This window comes from Balaenoptera physalus (genome assembly GCF_965194825.1).
Source record: "Balaenoptera physalus genome assembly, chromosome: 7".
Lineage (NCBI taxonomy): Eukaryota > Metazoa > Chordata > Mammalia > Artiodactyla > Balaenopteridae > Balaenoptera > Balaenoptera physalus.
In genome coordinates, this window is record NC_138886.1 from 69,940,640 (window position 1) to 69,964,277 (window position 23,638).

General features: G+C 36.0%; 1 protein-coding gene across 2 annotated transcripts in view; it reads left to right on the forward strand.

Moving 5' to 3' along the window:
* Window positions 1–23,638, forward strand: part of FOCAD (focadhesin) — a 309,592-nt gene that overhangs the window by 167,217 nt on the left and 118,737 nt on the right. For both annotated transcript variants that reach the window (XM_082470462.1, XM_082470463.1), the window contains exons 16-18: window positions 18,828–18,962; window positions 22,479–22,529; window positions 23,545–23,628. In XM_082470462.1, the coding sequence (XP_082326588.1) occupies window positions 18,828–18,962; window positions 22,479–22,529; window positions 23,545–23,628 (270 nt within the window). The remainder of the gene's footprint in view (window positions 1–18,827; window positions 18,963–22,478; window positions 22,530–23,544; window positions 23,629–23,638) is intronic.

Genomic DNA, 23,638 nt, shown 5'->3' on the forward strand with positions numbered 1-23,638 from the left:
CAAAACTATAAAAGCTGCATTTTTCATGCTAGTGAATATGTTTGGCATTTGGTATCCATTATATTCTATATTGCACTTCACAATAATCTTGTGATGTAGGTGCTATTTGCTCATGAGTCTGGGAAGTCAAAGTAACATCCAGATTAACATAAATATGTGATAACATGGAGATTCGAATACTCTTTAGTTTAACTATACTTCTTGTGCTTTTCCACTCTATCATGTTGCTTTTCCACTTGTGATAAAAGTGTGAGTGTACTTTGGGAACAGTTTAAATTTTGCTCCTTCAGCCATTGATTTCTAAACCTGTGCTCTGGGTGGTGGTGAATGAGTCATAATATTTCTGAAAGATAATTCTTTAACTGCATAGGAATCTAATAACATTGCTTCTGATGTTTCAAGGAGGAAAATGACTTCCAGTCTAAACAAATTGCCCACAGTTGGAAGAGAAACAGCTTTTGGTGTGTGCAGAAATGAAAATCAATACATTGTACTGAAAAAGAGGCCTCATTCACTTTTAAGATTTTTCTCTCTTAAGTCCTGAGATGGGAATGTGAGGCAGTGCTAGCCCTCTATTTTCTTAATCAGCTGTGAGTCTGTTGTAGCAAAAATTAATAGGCGTTGCAGGATCATGAAGAAAAGCTCTTTCATCTTTCCCGGCTCCAAGAGGGTGTTATATTTTCAAAGCAGAGTATTGTACAATTGAGCAATAGATAAGGAGGGGAGGGGCCTTTCCTGGGGATTCTTGACCGCTGGAAGAGTTCACTTCAGGCAATTTGTCACAGCAGTTATTTTTCCGGAAATACCCTATGCCAAGGTTATGTTTTGGCTATTCTATCCTCTTTTATTGATTTATTTTCTGAAATCATGGGGGAAGGTAGTTCTCCCTGCCCTCTCCCGTCATCCCAACTCTTTGTCTAGCTGCTCCTTCAGTGCACCATGGGGTGGGAATGATTTTCAGTGGGACTCATGTTTTCAGTGGGATTGGGTTTGGAAGATTTAGGGAGTTAGTGTCGTATAAAAATGACCAGTATAAATCCTGTATTTTGTTTAAGCATTTTTCAGTGTGACAAATATAATTTAATATGGAAATGTGATTCATTGCTCCACGGTAGGTTTTCTCAGCTATGTACAGTAAGGGTTCTGTAGCCTACTGTGGATTGAGTATTTATTACTTTCTGGAACCTCTTTTGTTGTTTTTATGTTTCGTTTGTGGGGACATTTGAAGGTGGATTGCCTGTTCTACCTTGCAGAGGAGTTGATTAAGTTTCGTTTGCTATGCATTAGAGAAGGAATTTGCTGGTCTTTTTGAACTGAGCTCTACATTATTTGTAGTTGGGGCATGTTTTTTGATGCCTTCAGTTCTTCCTGGGCATGAAAACGCTTTTTGTACATTTGTTGAATCTATTTCCATGCTGAGCTTTTTATGTACTATACAATGACTCTTTGCAGTTGAAAGTTGTAGTTTGGCTTTATTTTTAACTTTAAAAGGACAGCAGGAACTTGCCTTTTATTAAACATTTGTGGACATTATAACATTTACTTTGTCACGCTGTGAGTACATTTTTAAATATGGTTTTTCATTTTCAAAATAAAGTTTTAACTGACTGTTGTAGGTTTGTATAATGGAATGCTATTCAGCACACGTGTGAAATGTGTGGGAAAATAAAAATATTGGCTTTTTCTCTTTAAATAGAAAAGATTTAAGTCAACTATTATTTAATTGGTTGTTTTCATTTCTTTTTACAGACAGTATTTGTAGAGTATGAAAAGTCAAGTACTAATCAAAAGAGAAAATTTTAAATTTGAGGTCTCGAAATTTTATCATTTCCTGTTTTTGCTGTTATGATTCAGTCCTCTCTCCTCTGCTGTCTGCCCTTTGCCATACCCAGATTTGCTGTGATCTTTTAGATACTTCACTGTGAACATTTTACATTCTCAACTTTTGAAGTTATGACATTTAAGAGCTCCTTCTCCCCTCCTGTTCATTATTTTAATCCCATTTCCTGTTTAGTTTGTGTTTAAAGAATTTTTGTATGAAAAGTTTTCCGTCTTGAATTGGAATCCTGGTCTCTGAGGATTATTAACTGATGTGAGTAGTCTGTGACCAAACAGGAACGCTGTTCAGGGTATCCAGCCGTGAGTTTCCGGCTCTCAGTCACAAACGCAGGGCATTCTTTCAAAGATCAAACAAGTTGGATACTAGGAGGGTTTTAATGATGCCAGTTAACATCAGAAGAGCTGGGCTCAGTGGTCGCAGATTGTGATCATCTGAATAAATGTCACTGAGCTAGAAATAATGACGTGACTAAAATCATGCTAATTGTGTGCCATTCTGCCATTCCAGTGAATCAAATATATTGGTTTAAGCTTATACAAGGGGTGGGTTTTTTCTTTGGGGGGTAAATGGGGACATGGGGTGTAGAGAGGGAATCGTTGAAGGAGGGTTGTAGATTAAATGACATTACATGTTTGAAAGGCTCTATGGATTTTGAGAAGTGATTGAAAGCATTATTTTGGTACCTTCCAAGAAATTTGCATATACCCTTAAGTGACCTAGAATTTTTAAAAAGCTTATTCATCATATACCCATAAGTGAACCTAGAATTAAACTTTTATCAAAAATGGCATTGTTATCTGTGGTGTTTAAACTCATCTCCATGCTATATAAATGTGTTGATCTTACCCTCTCATTGCTCAAGATAAAATATCGCTAAGAGACTCATTTCCAGAAATACTAATGTTGCCAGATTAGTCTTCACTTTGATTAGATGACTAAAATCATGTGTTAGTGAAAGGCGTAGGAAGTATTGGGAATTAAGACAGTAAGCTTTTGTTAAATCTTTGCATAGGTACAGAATTACTCGGAATGCCTCTTTAACATGCATACAAATCTAGAAGTAGTATTTAAAGGAGATAATGTATACATTTTGTTTTAAGGTTCTTTAGTTTTAAGTTGGAGAGACTTTTCAGAGTTGACAGAAAAGGATTTGTTCAAGTCTGTGGACTGTACTATTAATTGGCTGTCTTTCTAATGCCTTTTTTTATGTTTTCAGTATGTATTACTTATCTTTTGTGATTCAGATGACTTCATACCATATAGGACCTGTTGTCTGGTTTTTGAGCTTTATTAAAAGCTGGGCTTAGATCTTCTCATAGTAGTATGATGGAACCTGTTGCTCTAGGTTCTAATTCAACAGTTATGAGTAAGATAGTCTCAGAGGTACCATGCTTTTGGCTTCAGAGCCATGGCACACTGCCTCTACTTATGTAAGTGGTCATTTGAACAATTAACTTGCTTAAACAATTGACAGGGTCATATGACTTTGATCTGAAATTGTCGAAAACAGGTCAAACAAAAGAATGTCATTGACTTTGTTTCATCATGTTACACTTACAGCTTCAGTTAGAGTGTATTTCCTTCTCTTTCACTTGTTTGCCTCAGCTACTCTAAGTTATGGACTTCATAGAAAAATGAATGGCAGTGATTTCTAGTGTGTAGAGTAAGGTCTTCAAAAGTTTGTGGATAACTTGAGCTATGAAATCAGAATCTCTAGAGATGAAGCCTAGGCTCTCTATTTTTTAATGAGTTCCCCAGTGACTTTGATATCCAGTGAAGTTTGGGAGCATTGTCAAGAGCAGCAGTCTCTAAAGTGTTTTGTGTATAGGCCCAGCCATGAGGTATGGGAAGAAGATATTAGAATATTTCTTATTTATCTTTTATCTCAAAAAAGAGTAAAATTAGGCTCAAATAATATTTAGTACATGGATCGATGGTTTCTTTACTTGCACTTCCATCAGATGGTCATGTATCACCTAGAGTAGCCAGGTATCCTAAAGGAAGAGTGGGAGTTCCACAGTGAAGACTGGTTGTACCATCATCTCTCCTTTATTAGAATATGGCAATCCATTACAGTTTATGCATATGAGTTAAATGCATTTATAGGATATATACATACATACACATATATATAGTTGTGTCATTTTATAGATATTTACATACATATATGTATATATATGTATATGTGTGTATATATATACATATATATGTATATGGGGTTGTGTCATTTTCTTAGACACGCTGATTCCAGATATGGATTGTTGAGAAGTTTATCTGAAGCACTGTTAACCTTGACTTTATGGAATTTCTTCATTCCTTTACATATGCCTGAGGACAACTATACACAAATTATTTGCCTTTTATTTTTTGAGCCATGTAATAGCTATATTTTTCTGACAACAGTGTCTTTTTAAGAAAGTTACAGCTTTATTGAGATATAATTCACATATCATAAACTTCACTCTTTTGAAGTGTACAGTTCAGTGATTTTTAGTATATTCACAAAGCTGTTCATCAAGCACCACTATCAAAGCATTTTAATTGATTAATTAATTTATTTTATTTTTGGCTGCGTTGGGTCTTTGTTGCTGCGCACGGGCTTTCTCTAGTTGCGGTGAGCGGGGGCTACTCTTCGTTGCGGTGCATGGACCTCTCACTGAAGTGGTTTCTCGTTGCAAAGCACGGGCTCTAGGTGTGCAGGCTCAGTAGTTGTAGCTCACAGGCTCTAGCACAGGCTCAGTAGTTGTGGCACACGGGCTTAGTTGCTCTGCAGCATGTGGGATCTTCCCAGACCAGGGCTCGAACCCGTGTCCCCTGCATTGGCAGGCGGATTCTCAACCACTGCGCCACCAGGGAAGCCCCTATCAAAGCATTTTTAAATCATTCCTGTGGTAAGCTGAATAATGGCCCCCAAATATATCCAGGTCCTAATCTCTGGGACCTATGAATGTCACCCTATATCATAAAGGGGACTTTGCATATGTGATTAAGTTAAGGACCTTGAGATGGGTAGATTATCCTGGATTATCTGAGTGGTATCCTAAATGTAATCACAAGTGTCCCTGTAAGAAGGAGACAGAGAGATTTGACTACAGAGAAGAGAAAGTGTGATGTGACAACTGAAACAGAAGAAAAGGTGATGTGATGATGTGAGGGAGGAATCATGAACCAAGGAATGCAGGCAGCTTCTAGAAACTAGAAAAGGCAAGGAAACAGATTCTTCTCCAGAGCCTCCAGAGGTAACCTTGAATTTTACCCTCATAAGACTCACCTGGACTCTGGCCTCCAGAACTGTAAGAGAATCAGTTTATGTTGTGTTAAGCCACTAAGTTTGTGGTAATTTGTTACAGCAGCCATAGGAAACTAATACAACCCTCAAAGAAACCCCAAGCCCATTAGTAGTCACTTTCAATTCCCATCTTCCTAAAGTCCTTGGCAACTGTTTTCTGTCTCTATGGATTTGCCTATTCTGGACAATTCATGTCAATGGAATCATATAGTATACGCCCTTTTGTGTCTGGCTTCTTTTACCTAGCATATTTTCAAGTTTCATTAGAACTTCATTTCTTTTTATGGCTCTATAATATTACATTGAATGGCTGTAGCACATTTTGTTAATCCATTTGTCAGTTGATGGACATTTCGGTTGTTTCTACTTTTTAGTTATTATGAATAATGCTGCCATGAACATTTGTGTACAAGCTTTTACGTGGACTTATGCTTTCAGTTCTCTTGATATATATCTAGGAATAGAATTTCTGGGTTTTATGATAACTATTTTTAACTTTTCAAGGAACTGCCAAACTATTTTTCCAAGTGGTTGCACCATTTTACATTCTTGCCAGCAATATGTGAGCGTTCACATTTGCCACATCGTTATCAACATTTGTTATTGTCTGTCTTATTATAGCCATCCTATTGGGTATGAAGTGGTATCTCATTGTGGTTTTGATTTGCAGTTTCCTAATAACTTATGGTGTTGAGCATCTTTTCACGTGCTTATTGGCAGATTATATCATTTACAATATTTTATACTGAGATTGAGTGTGTCCCTAAAAGATATTTGTATTACATAGAGGTTTAAACGGTTTTGAACTTAAACATGTTTTATTTTTTTTTAGTAAGAACAATTGTTTTAGATTTTCCTACTTTGCATAATATTTTCATTCCTGTAGTTCATGTGTATAAAATAAATATATATATATGCTGGTGTGCTGAATTTTTTTTTTTACTAGTAGAGATGTACAAATGATCATGCTTATAGGTCACTGGTCTAGAGGATGCTCCAGTGGACCTTATGTTAAGATGTCTTACAAAGGTGGTGCAACAAGCCATCATTATGAAGAGATCTATTAAAGACAACTCTTCTTCTCAGATTTTGTTTTGTTACATGATATGAAAATGCTTTGAAGGAGTAGGGACCTGACTCTAAAAGAAACTAGGATATATCATTCACTGAGAGGAATTGCCTTTAATGAGTAGTTTAGGAACAAATATCATTATGTAACAACCACAAAAACAAGGAAAACAGCTATTCCATTTATTGAGTGCCTCTTGCTGTCAAGGCACCTACACTAAGTGTATGACATACATTATTTAATTATTACAACATCTCTATGAGTTTGGTGGTCTTGTCCTTATTTTATACGTGAATAAGCTAAGACCCACAAAGTACAAGTAATTTTCCCAAGGGCATGGAGCTAAGAAGAGGTAGAGCTGGGATTTAAAAACAAGGCTAATCCCTTGCCTTTTATTCTGTATCGTATGATGTAATTAATTTGTCACTGCTTTTCCCATCCCCCACTCCCTTGCCCATTTCTACCCCTAAAGGGAGGGAAAAGCTGTAGCCTAATGCCACTTGATAAATAAAAGGAGCTGAAGAAGAACAGCTTAGAGATATAGAGAGCAAGAGAGTTTGCATTTAACCACAGAAAACTAAAGAACTGCTTAGGATTGGCTAGGGTTTAGAGTCAGCAGTTGCAGAACAGTATTAAAGAGGGGCCTGATTCTAAGTTACAGGTGGAAGACGTCCTTGGGCCAGGCAACACAACCTGCTTTCTGAGCCAAACCTATGGAGGAAAGGATAAACTGACAGTTTTTATTTATATTTATTTATTCAACTAAAATTGTGTGTCTTCTGTGCACAAGGCACCATGTGATGCTAGAGATACAATGATGTAAAGGAGAGACATAGTTCTTACCCTCAGGAAACTTTCATTCTAAGTTGGGGGCCCAGAGCAGATGATACTTTACCATTTGTGGTACAGCTACTTATTTGCAGTTGTGATAAATCCTACAAAGCAGGAGTATAAGTTCTGTTAGAAAAGTTTAGTGAATTTAAGGTAATCTAAGAATGCTAGTAAAATTCTTATTATTAGGGGGACATTTCCTAGTTAAGTTAATAATGAAGTTTATTGAGTGATTTGTTTCTCCTTTGTGAAATTTTCTTACCCATTAGGTTTGTGTCCTTCCCTCTTTGCCCCATGGCATCCCTCTGTATTTAAGCATAACTTGCTATAAATGTTTGTTTCCTTGTTTATGTTTCTGTGAGCTACTTCGGGGTGTAATAAGCTCTTTTTATTCATCTCTAGTCCTAGTTCTTAACAGCTTGTTTATGAGACCTCTTGCATTGCCCAGGAAAGTTATAATTTCATATTTTCTATCCCAGTGTCTCAATGAATTTTTACTTTTAGAATATGCATATTGAGTTTTTACAGTATTTTTTCTTGCACAACTCGTTTGTTGTTCAAAATTAGAAGAGAAGGATAAGCAAAATTTGAAACAAAAAAATTGCACATAATGTCACTATCCAGACATAACTCTAAACAATTTGCTATATATAATTTCATACCTTTTTCTATACATACATGTATATCTATGGATTTTTAAAAAATGAGATTGTATTGAGCATACTGTTTAGTATAACCTGATTTTTTCATCTTAATGTATTGTGTACATCTTTTCCTGGCATATGTTCACACGTATTTTTTATGCCTACATAGTATTTCATTGTACATTGCATTTTTCATACTTTTACCAATCTTCTATTGATGGACATCTTGTTTGTTTTCAATTTTTTTTATCATCTTCAGTGCTGTGATGATCATCCTGAGAGCTATCCTTAGCAGTCCCCTCTAGTTATTTCTAAGAATAAATTTTTAGAAATGAAATTGCTAGCCCAAGGGTATATAATTACCATCTGTAAAGATTTCTTTCTGTTGGACTCCTCCCTGCATTATATGGTAGTGCTGCTTTACCTATACTTTTTTCTACATAAGATATGAATTATTTGTATGTCTTGATATTTGTTTTGAAAAACATGGTTAATTGTTATAACTTAATTCTTCATTCTTTCACTTATGTACTAAATGTGAGCCCTGGCTGTGGGTTTGTCATATATGGCCTTTATTATGTTGAGGTAGGTTCCCTCTATGCCCACTTTCTGGAGAGATTTTATCATAAATGGGTGTTGAATTTTGTCAAAAGCTTTCTCTGCATCTATTGAGATGATCATATGGTTTTTCTCCTTCAATTTGTTAATATGGTGTATCACGTTGATTGATTTGCATATATTGAAGAATCCTTGCATTCCTGGGATAAACCCCACTTGATCATGGTGTATGATCCTTTTAATGTGCTGCTGGATTCTGTTTGCTAGTATTTTGTTGAGGATTTTTGCATCTATGTTCATCAGTGATATTGGCCTGTAGTTTTCTTTCTTTGTGACATCTTTGTCTGGTTTTGGTATCAGAGTGATGGTGGCTTCGTAGAATGAGTTTGGGAGTGTTCCTCCCTTTGCTATATTTTGGAAGAGTTTGAGAAGGATGGGTGTTAGCTCTTCTCTAAATGTTTGATAGAATTCGCCTGTGAAGCCATCTGGTCCTGGACTTTCATTTGTTGGAAGAGTTTTAATCACAGTTTCAAATTCATTCCTTGTGATTGGTCTGTTCATATTTTCTATTTCTTCCTGGTTCAGTCTTGGAAGGTTATACCTTTCTTAGAATTTGTCCGTTTCTTCCAGGTTGTCCATTTTATTGGCATAAAGTTGCTTATAGTAGTCTCTTAATGATGCTTGGTATTTCTGCAGTGTCTGTTGTAACTTCTTTTTCATTTCTGATTTTATTGATTTGAGTCCTCTCCCTCTTTTGCTTGATGAGTCTGGCTAATGGTTTATCAATTTTGTTTATCTTCTCAAAGAACCAGCTTTTAGATATATTGATTTGCTATTGTTTTCTTTGTTTGTATTTCATTTATTTCTGCTCTGATCTTTATGATTTCTTTCCTTCTACTAACTTTGGGTTTTGTTTGTTCTTCTTTCTCTAGTTCCTTTAGATGTAAGGTTAGATTGTTTATTTGAGATTTTTCTTGTTTCTTGACGTAGGCTTGTATTGCTATAAACTTCCCTCTTAGAACTGCTTTTGCGGCATCCCATAGGTTTTGGATTTTCGTTGTCAAAACGAAACACGTTGTTGTGTTTTTATTGTCATTTGTCTGTAGGTATTTTTTGATTTCCTCTTTGTTTCTTCAGTGATCTCTTGATTATTAAGTAACGTATTGTTTAGCCTCTATGTGTTTGTGTTTTTTACGTTTTTTTCCCCCTGTAATTGCTTTCTAATCTCATAGTGTGTGGTCAGAAAAGATGCTTTTTATGATTTTAATTTTCTTAAATTTACTGAGGCTTGATTTGTGACATAAGATGTGGTCTATCCTGGAGAATGTTCCATGTGCACTTGAGAAGAAAGTGTAATCTGCTGTTTTGGATAGAATGTCCTATAAATATCAATTAAATCCATCTGGTCTTTTGTGTCATTTAAAGCTTGTGTTTCCTTATTAATTTTCTGTTTGGATGATCTGTCCATTGGTGTAAGTGAGGTGTTAAGGTCCCCCACTATTATTGTGTTACTGTTGATTTCCTCTTTTTTAGCTGTTAGCAGTTGCCTTATGTATTGAGGTGCTCCTATGGTGGGTGCATATATATGTTTATAATTGTTATATCTTCTTCTTGGATTGATCCCTTGATCATTATGTAGTGTCCTTCCTTGTCTCTTGTAACATTCTTTATTTTAGAGTCTATTTTATCTGCTACGAGTATTACTACTCCAGGTTTCTTTTGATTTCCATTTGCATGGAATATCTTTTTCCATCCCCTCACTTTCAGTCTGTGTGTGTCCCTAGGTCTGAAGTGGGTCTCTTGTAGACAGCATATATGTGGGTCTTGTTTTTGTATCCATTCAGGGAGCCTTTGTCTTTTGGTTGTAGCATTTAATCCATTCACATTTAAGGTAATTATCGATATGTATGTTCCTATTACCATTTTCTTAACTGTTACGGGTTTGTTTTTGTAGGTCCTTTTCTTCTCTTGTGTTTCCCACTTAGAGAAGTTCCTTTAGTATTTGTTGTAGAGCTGGTTTGTTGGTGCTGACTTCTCTTAGCTTTTGCTTGTCTGTAAAGCTGTTGATTTCTCCGTCGAATCTGAATGATATCCTTGCCGGGTAGAGTAATCTTAGTTGTAGGTTCTTCCCTTTCATCACTTTAAATATATCATGCCACTCCCTTCTGGCTTGTAGAGTTTCTGCTGAGAAATCAGCTGTTAACCTTATGGGAGTTCCCTTATATGTTATTTGTCATTTTTCCCTTGTTGCTTTCAATAATTTTTCTTTGTCTTTAATTTTTGCCAATTTGATTACTATGTGTCTTGGCGTGTTTCTCCTTGGGTTTATCCTGCCTGGGACTCTCTGGGCTTCCTGAACTTGGATGGCTATTTCCTTTCCCATGTTAGGGAAGTTTTCAACTATAATCTCTTCAAATATTGTCTCGGGTCCTTTCTCTCTCTCTTCTCCTTCTGGGACCCCTGTAATGTGAATTGTTGGTGCATTTAATGTTGTCCCAGAGATCTCCTAGGCTGTCTTCATTTCTTTCATTCTTTTTTCTCTATTCTGTTCCATGGCAGTGAATTCCACCGTTCTGTCTTCCGGGTCACTTACCCATTCTTCTGCCTCAGTTATTCTGCTATTGATTCCTTCTAGTGTATTTTTCATTTCAATTATTGTATTGTTCATCTTTGTTTGTTTGTTCTTTAGTTCTTCTACGTGTTTGTTCTTTAATTCTTCTAGGTCTTTGTTAAACATTTCTTGCATCTTCTCGATCTTTGCCTCCATTCTTCCTGGCATGTGTGTATGGGTTGTGTAGTTATCACCAGCCATATATTTAGTTGGTGTGGCAGGAGTAGTTGTTAATTCCTGGGTTATGCTCTGTTGGAGGAGGAGCAATAGTCATTCCGAGCAATAAGGTGTGTAAAAACATCTGTGGAATTATATTAGGTTTCCCACGTATGGTTGAATATTTTTGGCTCCATTTTGTAAAATAGGAACAGCTATGGTAAACTTCCAAGTTTTCATATAAAACAATATTAATTTAGGTGGGTGGACAGAAGAAACATAAATGTCAGTTTTTACCAAAGATTGAGCACCTTGCCTAATGTCATTTTAAAAATACAGTAATTTTAGGTGTCATATGAAAGTAAATCTTTATGTAAGCTATAGGGAAGTGGAAGAATCAATTAAAATTAATTTTAATTGTAGAAAAATGATTAAGGCTTACATTCATAAAATGGATATATATTTCCCTTAACATATGACTCAAATATTGTATGTACATAATAGGAGAGTCAGAAGTTTTGACTGAGGAAAAAAAGATTAAAAATCATCTATAAACCAGAGTACATGTATAACAAAGAAAAAGATCATACTATATATATTCTTTTGTAACATGTTTTTATTCAGCTAGCAATTTATCATGGACACCAAGTCATGTGACAATCTACTTCTGACAGCTAATTGAATGAGCATGTGGCTGTCCTGTATTTAATGAATCTTCTATTGTGGGATATTTAAATTGTTTTCTGTTTTGATTTTGACTTTTCATATGATGCACCACACTGTGATAAATTTTTTTTTAATTGAAATATAGTTGACATACAAAATTATGTTAGTTTCAGGTGTACAACATAGTGATTCAACATTTTACTACATCATGAAATGATCAAGACCATAAGTTTAGTAACCAACCATCAGTCCCCATGCAAAGTTGTTACAATATTGACGATATTTCTTGGTGTGTAATACATCCCCGTGACTTATTTATTTTCTCACTGAAAATTTGTATCTCTTAATTTCCTTCACCTGTTTCACCCACCCCCCAAACCACCCATTTGTTCTATCTATGAGTCTGTTTTCATCTTGTTTTGTTTGTGTTTTGGTTGTTAGATGCCAAATGTAAGTGAGATCATACAGTATTTGTCTTTCTCTGCTTGACTTACTTCACTTAGCATCATATTCTCTAGGTTCATCCACATTGCTGCAAATGGCAGTATTTCATTCTTTTTTATGGCTGAGTAGTATTCCATTGTATAAATATACCACATCTTCTTAATCCAGTCATCTATTGATGGGCACTTGGGTTGCTTCCATGTGTTGGCTATTGTAAATAGTGCTGCTATCAACATTGTGGTGCATGCATCTTTTTGAAATAGTGTTTTCATTTTTTCTGGATATATACCCAGGAGTAGAATTCCTAGGTCATATCGTAGTTCTATTTTTAGTTTTTTAAGGAACCTCCATACAGTTTTCCATAGTAGCTTTTCCAATTTACATTCCCACCAGCACCGTACCAGGGCTCCCTTTTCCCCACATCCTCTCCAACATTTGTTATTTGTAGACTCTTTGATGATGGCCATTCTGACAGGTGTGAGATGATACCTCATTGTGGTTTTGATTTGCATTTCTCTAATAATTACTGATGTTGAGCATATTTTCATGTGCCTATTAGCCATCTGTATGTCTTCTTTGGATAAAAGTCAATTTAATTCTTCTGCCCATTTTTTATGTTGTTTGTTTTTTTGTTATTTAGTTGTATGAGCTGTTTGTATATTTTGGAAATTAAGCCCTTGTTGGTTGCATCATTTGCAAGTATTTTCTCCAGTCCGTAGGTTGTCTTTTTGTTATAGCGATGGTTTCCTTTGCTGTGCAAAAGCTTTGCTTTTAATTTTGTATCTGCTGAACAACTTTTCAGCAGTTTTTTTGGAGGGGTGGGGGGGTTTAAGCTATTTTGATTGAATTTCTGTTATTTTTCTTTTTTTACCTTGGAGTCTAAATTCCATTTATCTGAACCGGGGAAGGAACTGGCCTTTTTTTTTAAAAAATCCCTCTGGTTATTTGGGGGAATAAAGCACTAATTTTCTTGTCAAAGGATATTTCTGACACATTCTTACTGTGAGTTTGCTAGTTCATGCCAGGAGAGTGTCCAACATGAAATAAGATAATTAATCCAGACAGAATCTAGCAAAAATGAAAACTGAACGTCCCTGCAGGGAGCTCCTTTGTCATTCTTTCTGTTCCTGCAGAGAAATCAATGGAGTTTACATTGGAAGATATTGTTCCCTGTAGGGGGAGGTGTCTCAGGGAAGCTACAGCTTCTGACATGGTGGAATAAAAGAGAAACCTAAAATCCCAGGCCGCTGAGTAGTGATTCCCTTGGGTGGCTTGATAATCTAGATCAGTCTGTTTAGTAAATGCCTTTCTGTTTTTACTTGTAGCGCTTATACAGTTCCAAGCTTCTTCTATTCAGAAATTAGAATTATAAGTCTGTACTACAAACTGCCAAACAGTTTTTCTGTCATGCCTCCTTTAGAAATGGCATTGTGATATTAGGGATTGTTAGTATGAGAGTAGCTTTACCACATCAAGTACACATATTTTTGATTCATTAAGCCACAATTTGGGATTTAGATATGTGCCTTTACATTATTTACCATCAACAGTACAGAAGTTGAGCAACTCTAATCATCAGAATTACTGTCCTTTAGATTATAAGGGACTTGAAAAAAGGCAACTCAATATTTATTCCTATTCTTTTTTTATAACACTGCTTTGATAATACACTAGTCTCAGACATTAAAAGACTGTGAAATTGCTTAAATAAACCTGTGCTAGTAATTTTTTTATACCTATAACCTTTAACCCCATATTATTAGAATGAGAAAGAATGTTATTTTTCCCATTGTTTCTGCTCCATTGATTATGGCTCCTTAAACTCCCTCTTATCCCATGTTATTGTATTTTGGTAACAGAAGCATCCTGTTTTATGAATTGTGTGTGCTGAATTAGCTTAAGAGGGCTTCACTGCATGGTGATGACTTGAGTCCTCTAATTGTGAAGGCAGTTTCTTTTACCTTCATTATGAAAAGGGCAAATAAGGCGGTTTTCATAGCCTAAATGTTTTTAAAAAGCTTTCCGTCTGTTGGAGTAAAGCATCAGGACAAAAGGAGTAGGCTCTTCTTGGGAATTTCTAGAAATACCTTTTGGAGGTAAAATTAGAAGATAGCTATCTGTTCCTCTGCGAAGAAACAAATTCATTCTTACAGCTCAAGAACTGAAACAAAGACTGATTCTTTTGCGATTCATTATTTTTTCCATTGGCAAGCTTCTTTTACACTGTATAAAGCACATTTGCATACAATTGCCTCAGTATTGCCTTTACTGTTAACCTTGTGCTATACATAGAGCAGGTGTTAGTAATATTATTTCCATTTTGCAGCTGCGGACACAGATTGAAGGAGATTAATGACTTTGCCATAGTCCCACAGCTACCAAATGGGAGAACCTGGGGTTTCTGACTCTAGTCATGTGCTCTTTACAGTATATCATGTTGCATCGGATCTTCGTAATCTGTGCTGTTTAGCGTCGCTAAGGTTCTTGTGGAAGAATAACATGGAAAAAGTATCATTCTCCCCCAGAAACAAAAATGGCAACAAAATATACATAACGTAAGCATTCAGAATGGAATGAATTCTCCAAAGTCTCATTGACAAACTAAGCAAGATGTTCTGAGTCATTTGTCGGTAAATATTCATATGCTATATATGCATAATACCTAGGTATTGTTCCTTCTATTTTATTTGTTTTTGCTTGTTTTGCCCTTACTGTTGAATTGTGGACTTAGTATGGTAGGCTGATAGTTTTCCTTCTATTTTATTTGTTTTTGCTTGTTTTGCCCTTACTGTTGAATTGTGGATTTAGTATTGTAGGCTGATAGTGTTGTAGGCTGATAGTTTCTGTGGATTTAGTATCATAGGATTTAGTATTGTAGGCTGATACTGTTGAGTTGTCGATTTAGTATTGTAGGCTGATAGTTTCCTGTGGATTTAGTATTGTAGGCTGTTAGCACTTTTAAGATCTTATTGCACTGTCTTTTGGTCTTGTTAATTTTGAAAAGTTTATTACTCTAAATTGCTCCTTTGTAGATAGCCTGTATTTTCTCCCGTTTATCTCTGAAGATTGTCTCTTTGTCTTTGGTTTTAAACAGTCATATCATAATGTATAGACATATAAACTTATTTTTAGTGTGGCTTATTTGATTTTATTTTCTGTGCAAATCATTTGGGTTATGTATTATGGGAGTGCTTTTTGAGAGTGGTCCAGGTGCCCCCAGCTCACTGCCATTTTTTCTTAATTTCTCAGCTCATTGGTTTCTAGTCCAACCATTACACTAGGGTGCAGCCCTTCAAGGGTGCTGGTTTTATGTGGGGGTCTCAGTTCCGACTCCCTTCCATCTATAGGATAAAGGCAGTATCTCCTCTTACCATGTGGACATTTAAACTCAAGCTATTAGGTTATGGAAACTGACAACTTCCTTTCAATACCACAATGCAGGTATTTCCCTCTTTGTTTCTGGCACTGGGTAATTAACCCCACCTCCATTTTTCCTTTTTGGCTCAGCTATATATAAAAGAATTTTCTTCTTTATCAGCCATTTCAAGTATGGCCCATCATGTTGTTGGAGCCAGAAATCAGTCTATTTTTTGAAAACAGACAAGTCATTGGGTAATAAACAGTAGAGCTGAAACAAGCCAGTAAAGACCAGGAACATGGGCTTGACTAATCTGATATAATATGACAAATTGCACAGGTCAACAGGCTGGTGGATCAAATCCACAGGGGTCTAGGAGATGGACATAGCAAGATAGTAATAGGTTGAATCCAAAGCCCTCAGGGCTGGAAGATCTCTAAGATCTAGTCAAGAATAGCCCAGGGTTGGGAAGGTCAAAGGAAGCAGCCTTCTTTGTTAGAGGCTTCCCTGCTCCTGATTATGTGTAGGCAAGCCTGGATTTACGTATATTCCCTGCAGGTATACCTTGCTTACATTTAAGGCACAATTCCTGGCTGGGATTCTGGAATATCTTCTCATATTCCACATGTAGAGTACCATTTCAGGCACTAGTTTTCAAACTTTCTAGGAAGAAGACTTTTTAAAAAATAAGTAAACCTTTGAAAATACTTAGAGGATATAGCCTCACTCCCCACCCGCCATTCATGGACAGGGCAAGCCCCTTTTGTACTCCCATAATTGGTGGCCAGAGATCTTTTTTGTTGATCTGCAAAGTGCATCAGAACATGTATGAGACCATACTTCCTCCTGGTATTTTGATTTACAGAAATGTTTGAATGACAAAGCTGTTGTTAGCAGACCTTACATCTGAGCTACAGTCCTTTTTCCCTCGTGCCTGCATGATATTTCTTTCTAGATGTCTTTCCATCCGCTCCAATTAAACATATCCATCCCCCATCTCCTGCAAAGGTGCTCCTTCTTCCGGTTTCCCCTCCATTTAATTATGTTGCTTTTTATTCACCCAGGTCTCTAGGCCCAAATCATCTCACTTCATTCTCCAAGTCCTTTTAATTCTTTTATTCTCTATCTCAGATTTACCATTCCTCAGGCTCCAGTACCATCAGTAGTTGATAACTACTGATAATCTGATATAGTTATTACTGTGGTAGGTGAGGGGGTGGGGGCGGTGGTTGAGAACTGTAAGATATGGTCATTGTCTTTACAGAACTTAATATCTACTTGAGAAGACAATTTATATTCACAAAAATAGTGAACAATACCAGGCAGTATGGAATTAAATGCTAAGTTGGGTAATACAGAGTTTTAAGTGCTAGAAGTTAGAGGAAAGGAAGGGATAAAGTGAGGGCCTGAATTGTAAGAGAAAAGTTAATTGTAGAATTGAGATTTGAACTGTCTTGAAACAATGTAGGTTGGAATTAGATAGGAATTTAAAGTGAGGAGAAAGCGTGGATAATTAGTGAGTATATTGAGCATATGATTTTTGGAAAACTTTTGAGGCTCTTTATGTTAGGGACTACTGACAAATAGGAATTAGAGAGGTTCATGACTGCTTTGAGTTTGGCTATAAGACTATCAGAAGAATCTTTCAAAAATAGTATTTGAATTTAGTTTATTCCCCAACTCAGAAATCTCTGTAGGCTTCCTTTTGCTTTTGATTCTGATCCAAACTGCTTTGGTATTCTAGGTACTCTTTGATCCATCAGCCTTGCTTCACCAGGACTCGTGCTTTTTATGTCTACAGCTTGCTTTATTTGTGTTTGACTTATGCTTTCCATTTCCTTGTGGGATGTCTGCCTGATTTCTTTCCATTCCTTCTTCAAGTCCCATCTCTAGACTTTTTGCCTCCTGACACTGTAATGACTCCCACCCACTGAAATAGCTTTCCTCCCGAAACTGTTTTCTGTTGAAAATAGTTCAAAATCTAATCGTGCACCTTTTGTTTCCCAATGATTTAGAATTACAGACATTTCTCTTCCTTTCTGATACGGTGGTAAATTCTTTGAAGGGTTAGATTATGTTTTGTATTTTATTGTTCCTCTTAGTGCTGTGTGCTACTCTGGGTATATACTCGATGTTGAATTGATAGCTTTTAAAGAATTGGTTTCTTTTTTATTTCAAATACTGATGATTTGTAATATTAGAGCTACTTTGTATAAATGTACCTACTGTCATGCCTGACAGTACTGCCCTTAGTGAATGCTAGTGGAATCCAAATTTGTAGTGGATCCCAAGTCAAAGAACATTCTTCTGTTGTTTCACGGAAAGTGGAAAATAAGAGCAAAAGCACTGAATTCAAGTTTTCTGAGATACTCTTTCTGCTGTTTTCTTTGAGTCTCTCCTTAATCTGTGTCTTTAAATATATATTATTCATTTATCTTTGACATCTTTTCACTTGTTAACTCATGTAGTGTTTCCTAAATAATTTATGTTTGTAGATGAAAAATTGTGTGTGTTAATTGAAGCTTAAGAGAAGAGATTGTAGTGGTTTAGAAAGATTAATCCTTGTTAAACTCTATCTGATTGATCTGTGTTGCCACTCTTCCTGCCTGAGTTTTAAAATTTTAATCAAATATCTGTAAGTGAAGAAATCATCCATTGTAGTTGGAATTGAACTTAAGAAGATATTTGAATATCCTTAAAACCAGATCTTGAAATGGCTTAAGAATACTTGGTTTAAGGGAATTGGGTCAAGCTAACAATAACATTTTTGTTAGTTTTATTTTAGCATTTAACAGCCTCTTAAAAATCTGAAATGACTTTTTAAACAAAGTCTTAAGTTATTATTTTAAATAATAAAATTATTCACCTACCTCATTTAGAAGTTTGTAAGATGATTTGAGAGTGTTTGATTTATGTATGCTAACATCCCGATTTTCTGAGTGGTGATACAGTTTCAGCAAGACTGGAAAACTATGAGAACTGTGAATACCTGGATTTAGAAATGTTCTAGCATTATCTCACCCTTCTTGGTTTCAGAGAATGGCTATTCAACAATGTTTGTAGCTAACCTGGAGTGAAATTTGTGTGTATTTGTGCATGAGGGAGAGCGACAAAGCTTTGCTTCTTTGGTTAACCAAAAATAAAGTAAAAAAGCAGTTGTGTGAGGCAGGCTGGATCTTCTTCAACAACAGTTTATATTAGTTTAAATAATTTCTTTTGAGGGGTGATGATTTATCAGATCTTAACTGCTAGGAGTGTTCTTGTTCTTAAGTTTCCTTATAATGAAAGACAGTACTCTTTACTAACGGAGTCATATGAGCTGGGATTTTGTTAGGCATTGACTTTTGTATTTGCTTCACAGGTGGTTTGTATTCGCTCCACTTGGAATGCTCTCTCCCCAAAGCTGAGTTGTGACATGAGACCTCTCATTTTGAAGACCCTCAGTGAACTGTTTTCTCTGGTTCCTTCCTTAACAGTCAATACAGCTGAATATGAGGTATGCATTCAGAGCTCAGTAAATTGTCTGTTTCTACATTGGGAAGACATGTGCTTTATCATAACTTTTGGAAAAAAATATTCGTAATCTTTTGTTTGCCAAAAATCATTTAGCACTTTTTGTTCTGTGAACATGTTGATATCTTTATGGACTCCTAGGAGTAGGAGGATATCCACCCTTATCAGTCCTCTGTCTTTGAGATTTATTTACGTGAAGGATGCCAAGTTTTTATTATGAAAGTATAGTCAAGATTTTTAAAAGCCCATATGTTAAAATAGTGTTTCTAAAATAATAGAATTCATGAGGCCAACAGTTTAAATGCATTTTGCTGGTGTTTTAAATTCTAAAAAGTGTTACAAAGGCTTTAGTAAGGCAGGGCAGACTTCTCAGTAGTATCGGCATAGTGTCATTTGTGGTTTTTTTCTAGCTTAGGCATAGAGATTTGATTTTTTACGTGTTAGTTTACATTTTCTATATATAGCTTTGCTTTTCATGTATACTCTTCAATGAAGGCGATTGTAAAATCAACCTGTCCTAGGAGAGGAAAATAATTTTATGAACTAGGCAGTGTTTGTCATTGTAATGAATTGAAACACTTGGTGGAAGATGTTTTGCTATAAGATTGACGTATTTCTGTTTAACATTTTCTTTCTTATCTCTTCTTTGAACGAAATGAGAGGGTGGCAGATTCATTTATATCTCCACTTTTGTAGCCATATCCCCTTTCAAGCTCACCTTTTTATTGACTTTTCCTTCAAAGAGCCTCAATTGATTTCCACTTGAAGTCTTGGTGAACCTTTAGTTTGATTTAGTGCTTCACAGACTTTGATAAACTGACCCTCTGTAGGATTCCAAGAATAGTCCCTTACTTGTTTTAGATCACATGATAAGACAGGATTGTAGGATAATACTTCTTCTAATCATTCTAAATACTACACAGTGAATAAAGTCAAATTTGTCCTTACCAAGGACACAATACCTAGCATGGTACATAATGTATATTCAGAACCTAGTTGTTGAATGAATGAATGAACCAATACAGGATATTGTGAGTTTATTCTCACATTTGGGCTTTTGTTTTGGGGTATTAAAAAAAGAATCAATTCGAGACTCCTAGAGTATATAGTTCACCAACAGTCTTTTTTATGGCCACTGTTCGTGGGTACATACCCTATGTTGTCAGAAAGTCTGCCAGGCTACCGATAAGGAGCCCAGACTAAAACACAAAATAAGGACTTTGTATGCAGTGATACGTATATTTATTTTCTGTCTTCAAGGGCTGAACTCATATACCTTTGTATTGCTTGTACTTTCAGTTTTTATTACATTGAATTTATGAAGTGGCTTGTGTGTTTTTTATGTTTGCTTACATTGGTAAGCTGTAAGTTGTCTTTTGGACTATTTTTTTCCTTCAAATTTTACATTCCTTTTCAGTGACATTTTATTTTGGTTTATCTTCATGCTTATAATAACATTAGGATTCCTCTGTTGTTCAGATAGATGGCTTTGGGACCATTTTATCCATCAGTTTCCTCCTAGTTGGGAGATTTCTTCAGTGACCAGAGCCCACTTGGCAGCAGAAGTAAAGAAACGTAGAGAAGACCCCTCTCCAACCTGTTGCTCTATCTCTCTCTCTCTCTCTGTCTCTCCCTTTCTCCCCACCTCCCCCACTTTCTCCCTCCTTCCCTTCCTTTCTCCCTCCCTCCTCCTTTCTCTTCCTGTGTGTGTTTAAATAATTTGTTTTCTATTAACTGCTTAGAGTTTATTTGTATGTAAGCCCGAATTGAATATAGTTTTCCCAAAACATTTCTTAGGTCATTGCTATCCCTAGTCACCTCAAATGCCTTGTATTTACCAAAAGTGAAGTCCAGTTTCTTTATATGTAGCCAATAAGGTCTTTTAGAATTGGCCTCATTCTGTTTTTCTGCCTCCTGCACTCCAGGAAAACCAAACCATTTGTAGATTCCTTCTCCGCTTCCAAATTTTTCTATTGCTTTTCCTTTGTTCATGTTGTTCTCTCTGTCTAGAATTACTTTCTTTTTCACCGCTACTTTTAAAGTCTATTTTAGGAAATAAAGAATTGGTTTAAGTTATCCCATCCTTTGAGAATTTTTCTTCAACAGGAGTCTATTGCTCCCAAAGTTCTTTATCTATACTGTCTTAAGAACATTTATTTCTATTTTATACTACAGGTATATGTATACATATATTTTCTCCATTAAAATATAAGCTTGTTGAAAATAGAGTCCATGTTTCAATTTGCATATTTTCTGAATTGCTTTGCAAAGTGCTTGATAATTCATTCATTGACTCAGAATATATTTATAAGAACTGTGCTAGGCCTTAGAGATACTAATAAACAATAATAGACACTATTTTAAGTAGTTATTACATTCCCCAGTGCTCTTCCAGTTACTTTATGTCAATTAGTTCTAATATCTGATAGGAAGTTATTATTTTTCATTTTATAACAAAAGAATCTGAGGTTTTGAGAGGTCTATCCATTCATTAAACAAATATTTATTGAGTATCTGCTACATGCAAGACAAGTAACTGAACCAACACTGTAGTTTCTAAGTGAAAGCTGTTTTCTAAACCCAGGACTTTCTGGCTCCAAGGCTATATTTTTCCATTATACCATGTTGTCAGTCCCTGCCTTCTGAAAGCTCAAAAGTTGGTAAAGGATATAGACATAAGCAATAATAATTATGATAACATTTGATGAGTACAGTTACTCAAAGGGCTACGAGAGTGTGGTGGTGGAAGTGACAAGCATTCTTAGGAGAAATCTAAGGAAACCTTATTTAGTTGGTGCTATTAGACTAGGATCGTGAAGAATTAATAAAATGTTGCTTTTCATTGATGTTTTTAAGAGAATATGCAAACACAAGGAGGTATAGAAGAACCTCATATGATTTAGCAGGGCAAGAAGCTAGATGTGGCTGAAATTAAGAAGACATTGAGTGTTGGAAGACAAATGGCTTTTTATGCTCAATTGTTTATTAAATATTTGTCATCTGAGGAACTGGGCTTTATATTCTTTATATACTGGCCTTTGAAATGAGAAAGACAGCCACTGCTTTAAGGAGTGTACAAGCTAGTAGGGAGTTGACCACATACACAGATAATCTCATTAGATGCTAAATTGTGCCATGTGCCATATGGCTGCTTAGAGAAGGGAGAGCTCTCTTCTGGGTAGGGGGTTAGGAATAGAGGCATGAAAAAGGAGAGTGACATTTGTACTAAGACTTGAGAGGTCAGTAAGAAATGGTTAGGTTTCTAAATTTAATAATCTTAAAATCTCACCTCGTTTAGCATATCCGTATGTTTAGAGGGTGAGGCTGTTTCTGAGTATTTTCATTTTATGAATTGATGGATAAGTAAGTACAGATTAACTCAGTTACTAGTGGTATAATTTTTAAAGAGATTTAATTTCCACATTTGCTACTTCAGATTGTTTACTCTCAATTTTATCTTTGTCTTAAAATTTTATTCTGTTGTTTGTTGATTTTTCAGAATTTTAAAGTTCAAGTCCTCAGCTTCCTCTGGAACCACACTCAAAACAAGGTACTGTCACAAGGGCGTCAGTGAAACAGAGCCAAGCTGGGGAAAGAACTGTGAAATAAGACTCTTAGGAGAAAAATATAACTCCCTTGAAATGATGCCTTCTTGATTTTAAACGAATTGTGACTATTAATAAATTTAGGTTTTAAAAAGTATTCTTAATTTATGCCAGTTAATACATTGTCACCATAAAATGCACTTGTTACTTTGTGGCACTGACAGATATGAAGAGGGACTGTTGCCATTGTCTCTCCTTTTAAAGGTCCTTCCTCTTTCCTGCTTTGCCCCTCCCCCACCGATAAGCACATCAAACAAAAAGTCCGCTCCACTTTTTGTTTGTTTGTTTTTGGTTTTTTAAAAATTTTTCTCGGAGTATAGCTGATTTACGATGTTGTGTTAGTTTCAGGTGTACAGCAAAGTGACTCAGTTATACGTATACATATAGCCACTCTTTTTTAGATTCTTTTCCCATATAGGCCCTTACAGAGTACTGAGTAGAGTTCCCTGTGCTGTACAGTAGGTCCTTATTAGTTATCTATTTTATATATAGTAGCATGTATACTCTCCAGTTTTCGAATGTCATTTCCAATCAAGGGATATAGAGCAGAGGGTGTTGGTGATGTTCCACCTGGCTCATGAGTGAGAAAACTTAGATTCCAGAAGGCCAGCTCTCCCGGGCAGTAGCCGGACACTCAGAGTCCAGTTCCAGGCCTATCAAACTCTATACCCTCGTACTCCTTCCGCTAAACCGTACCACCTCATGGGGACCTGAGCAATTAGGAGTTATTTTATGTTTAATGTCCCAACTAGGATAGAAATGTGGTTTTTCTGATGCCTCTGTCCAGTGCTGTTTTCTCTCTATTTTTAAGTGGGACGTACTAAGCAAGGCTTGAATACCATTTCCAAAGCACTGACTATAGAACTTTGAGGTTGGTCAGGGAAGGTTTTCTTTCTGCCTGCAGAGTTGATGTTTAATATATGTTGTTTCTTTTGTTTATCTTACTTTTACTCTATCTAGGACCCAGTTGTAGCAAATGCTGCATATAAATCTCTGTCACACTTTGGTGCCAGGGAGCACACCATTCTTCATCTGCCTGAAAAGGTAGGTTTTT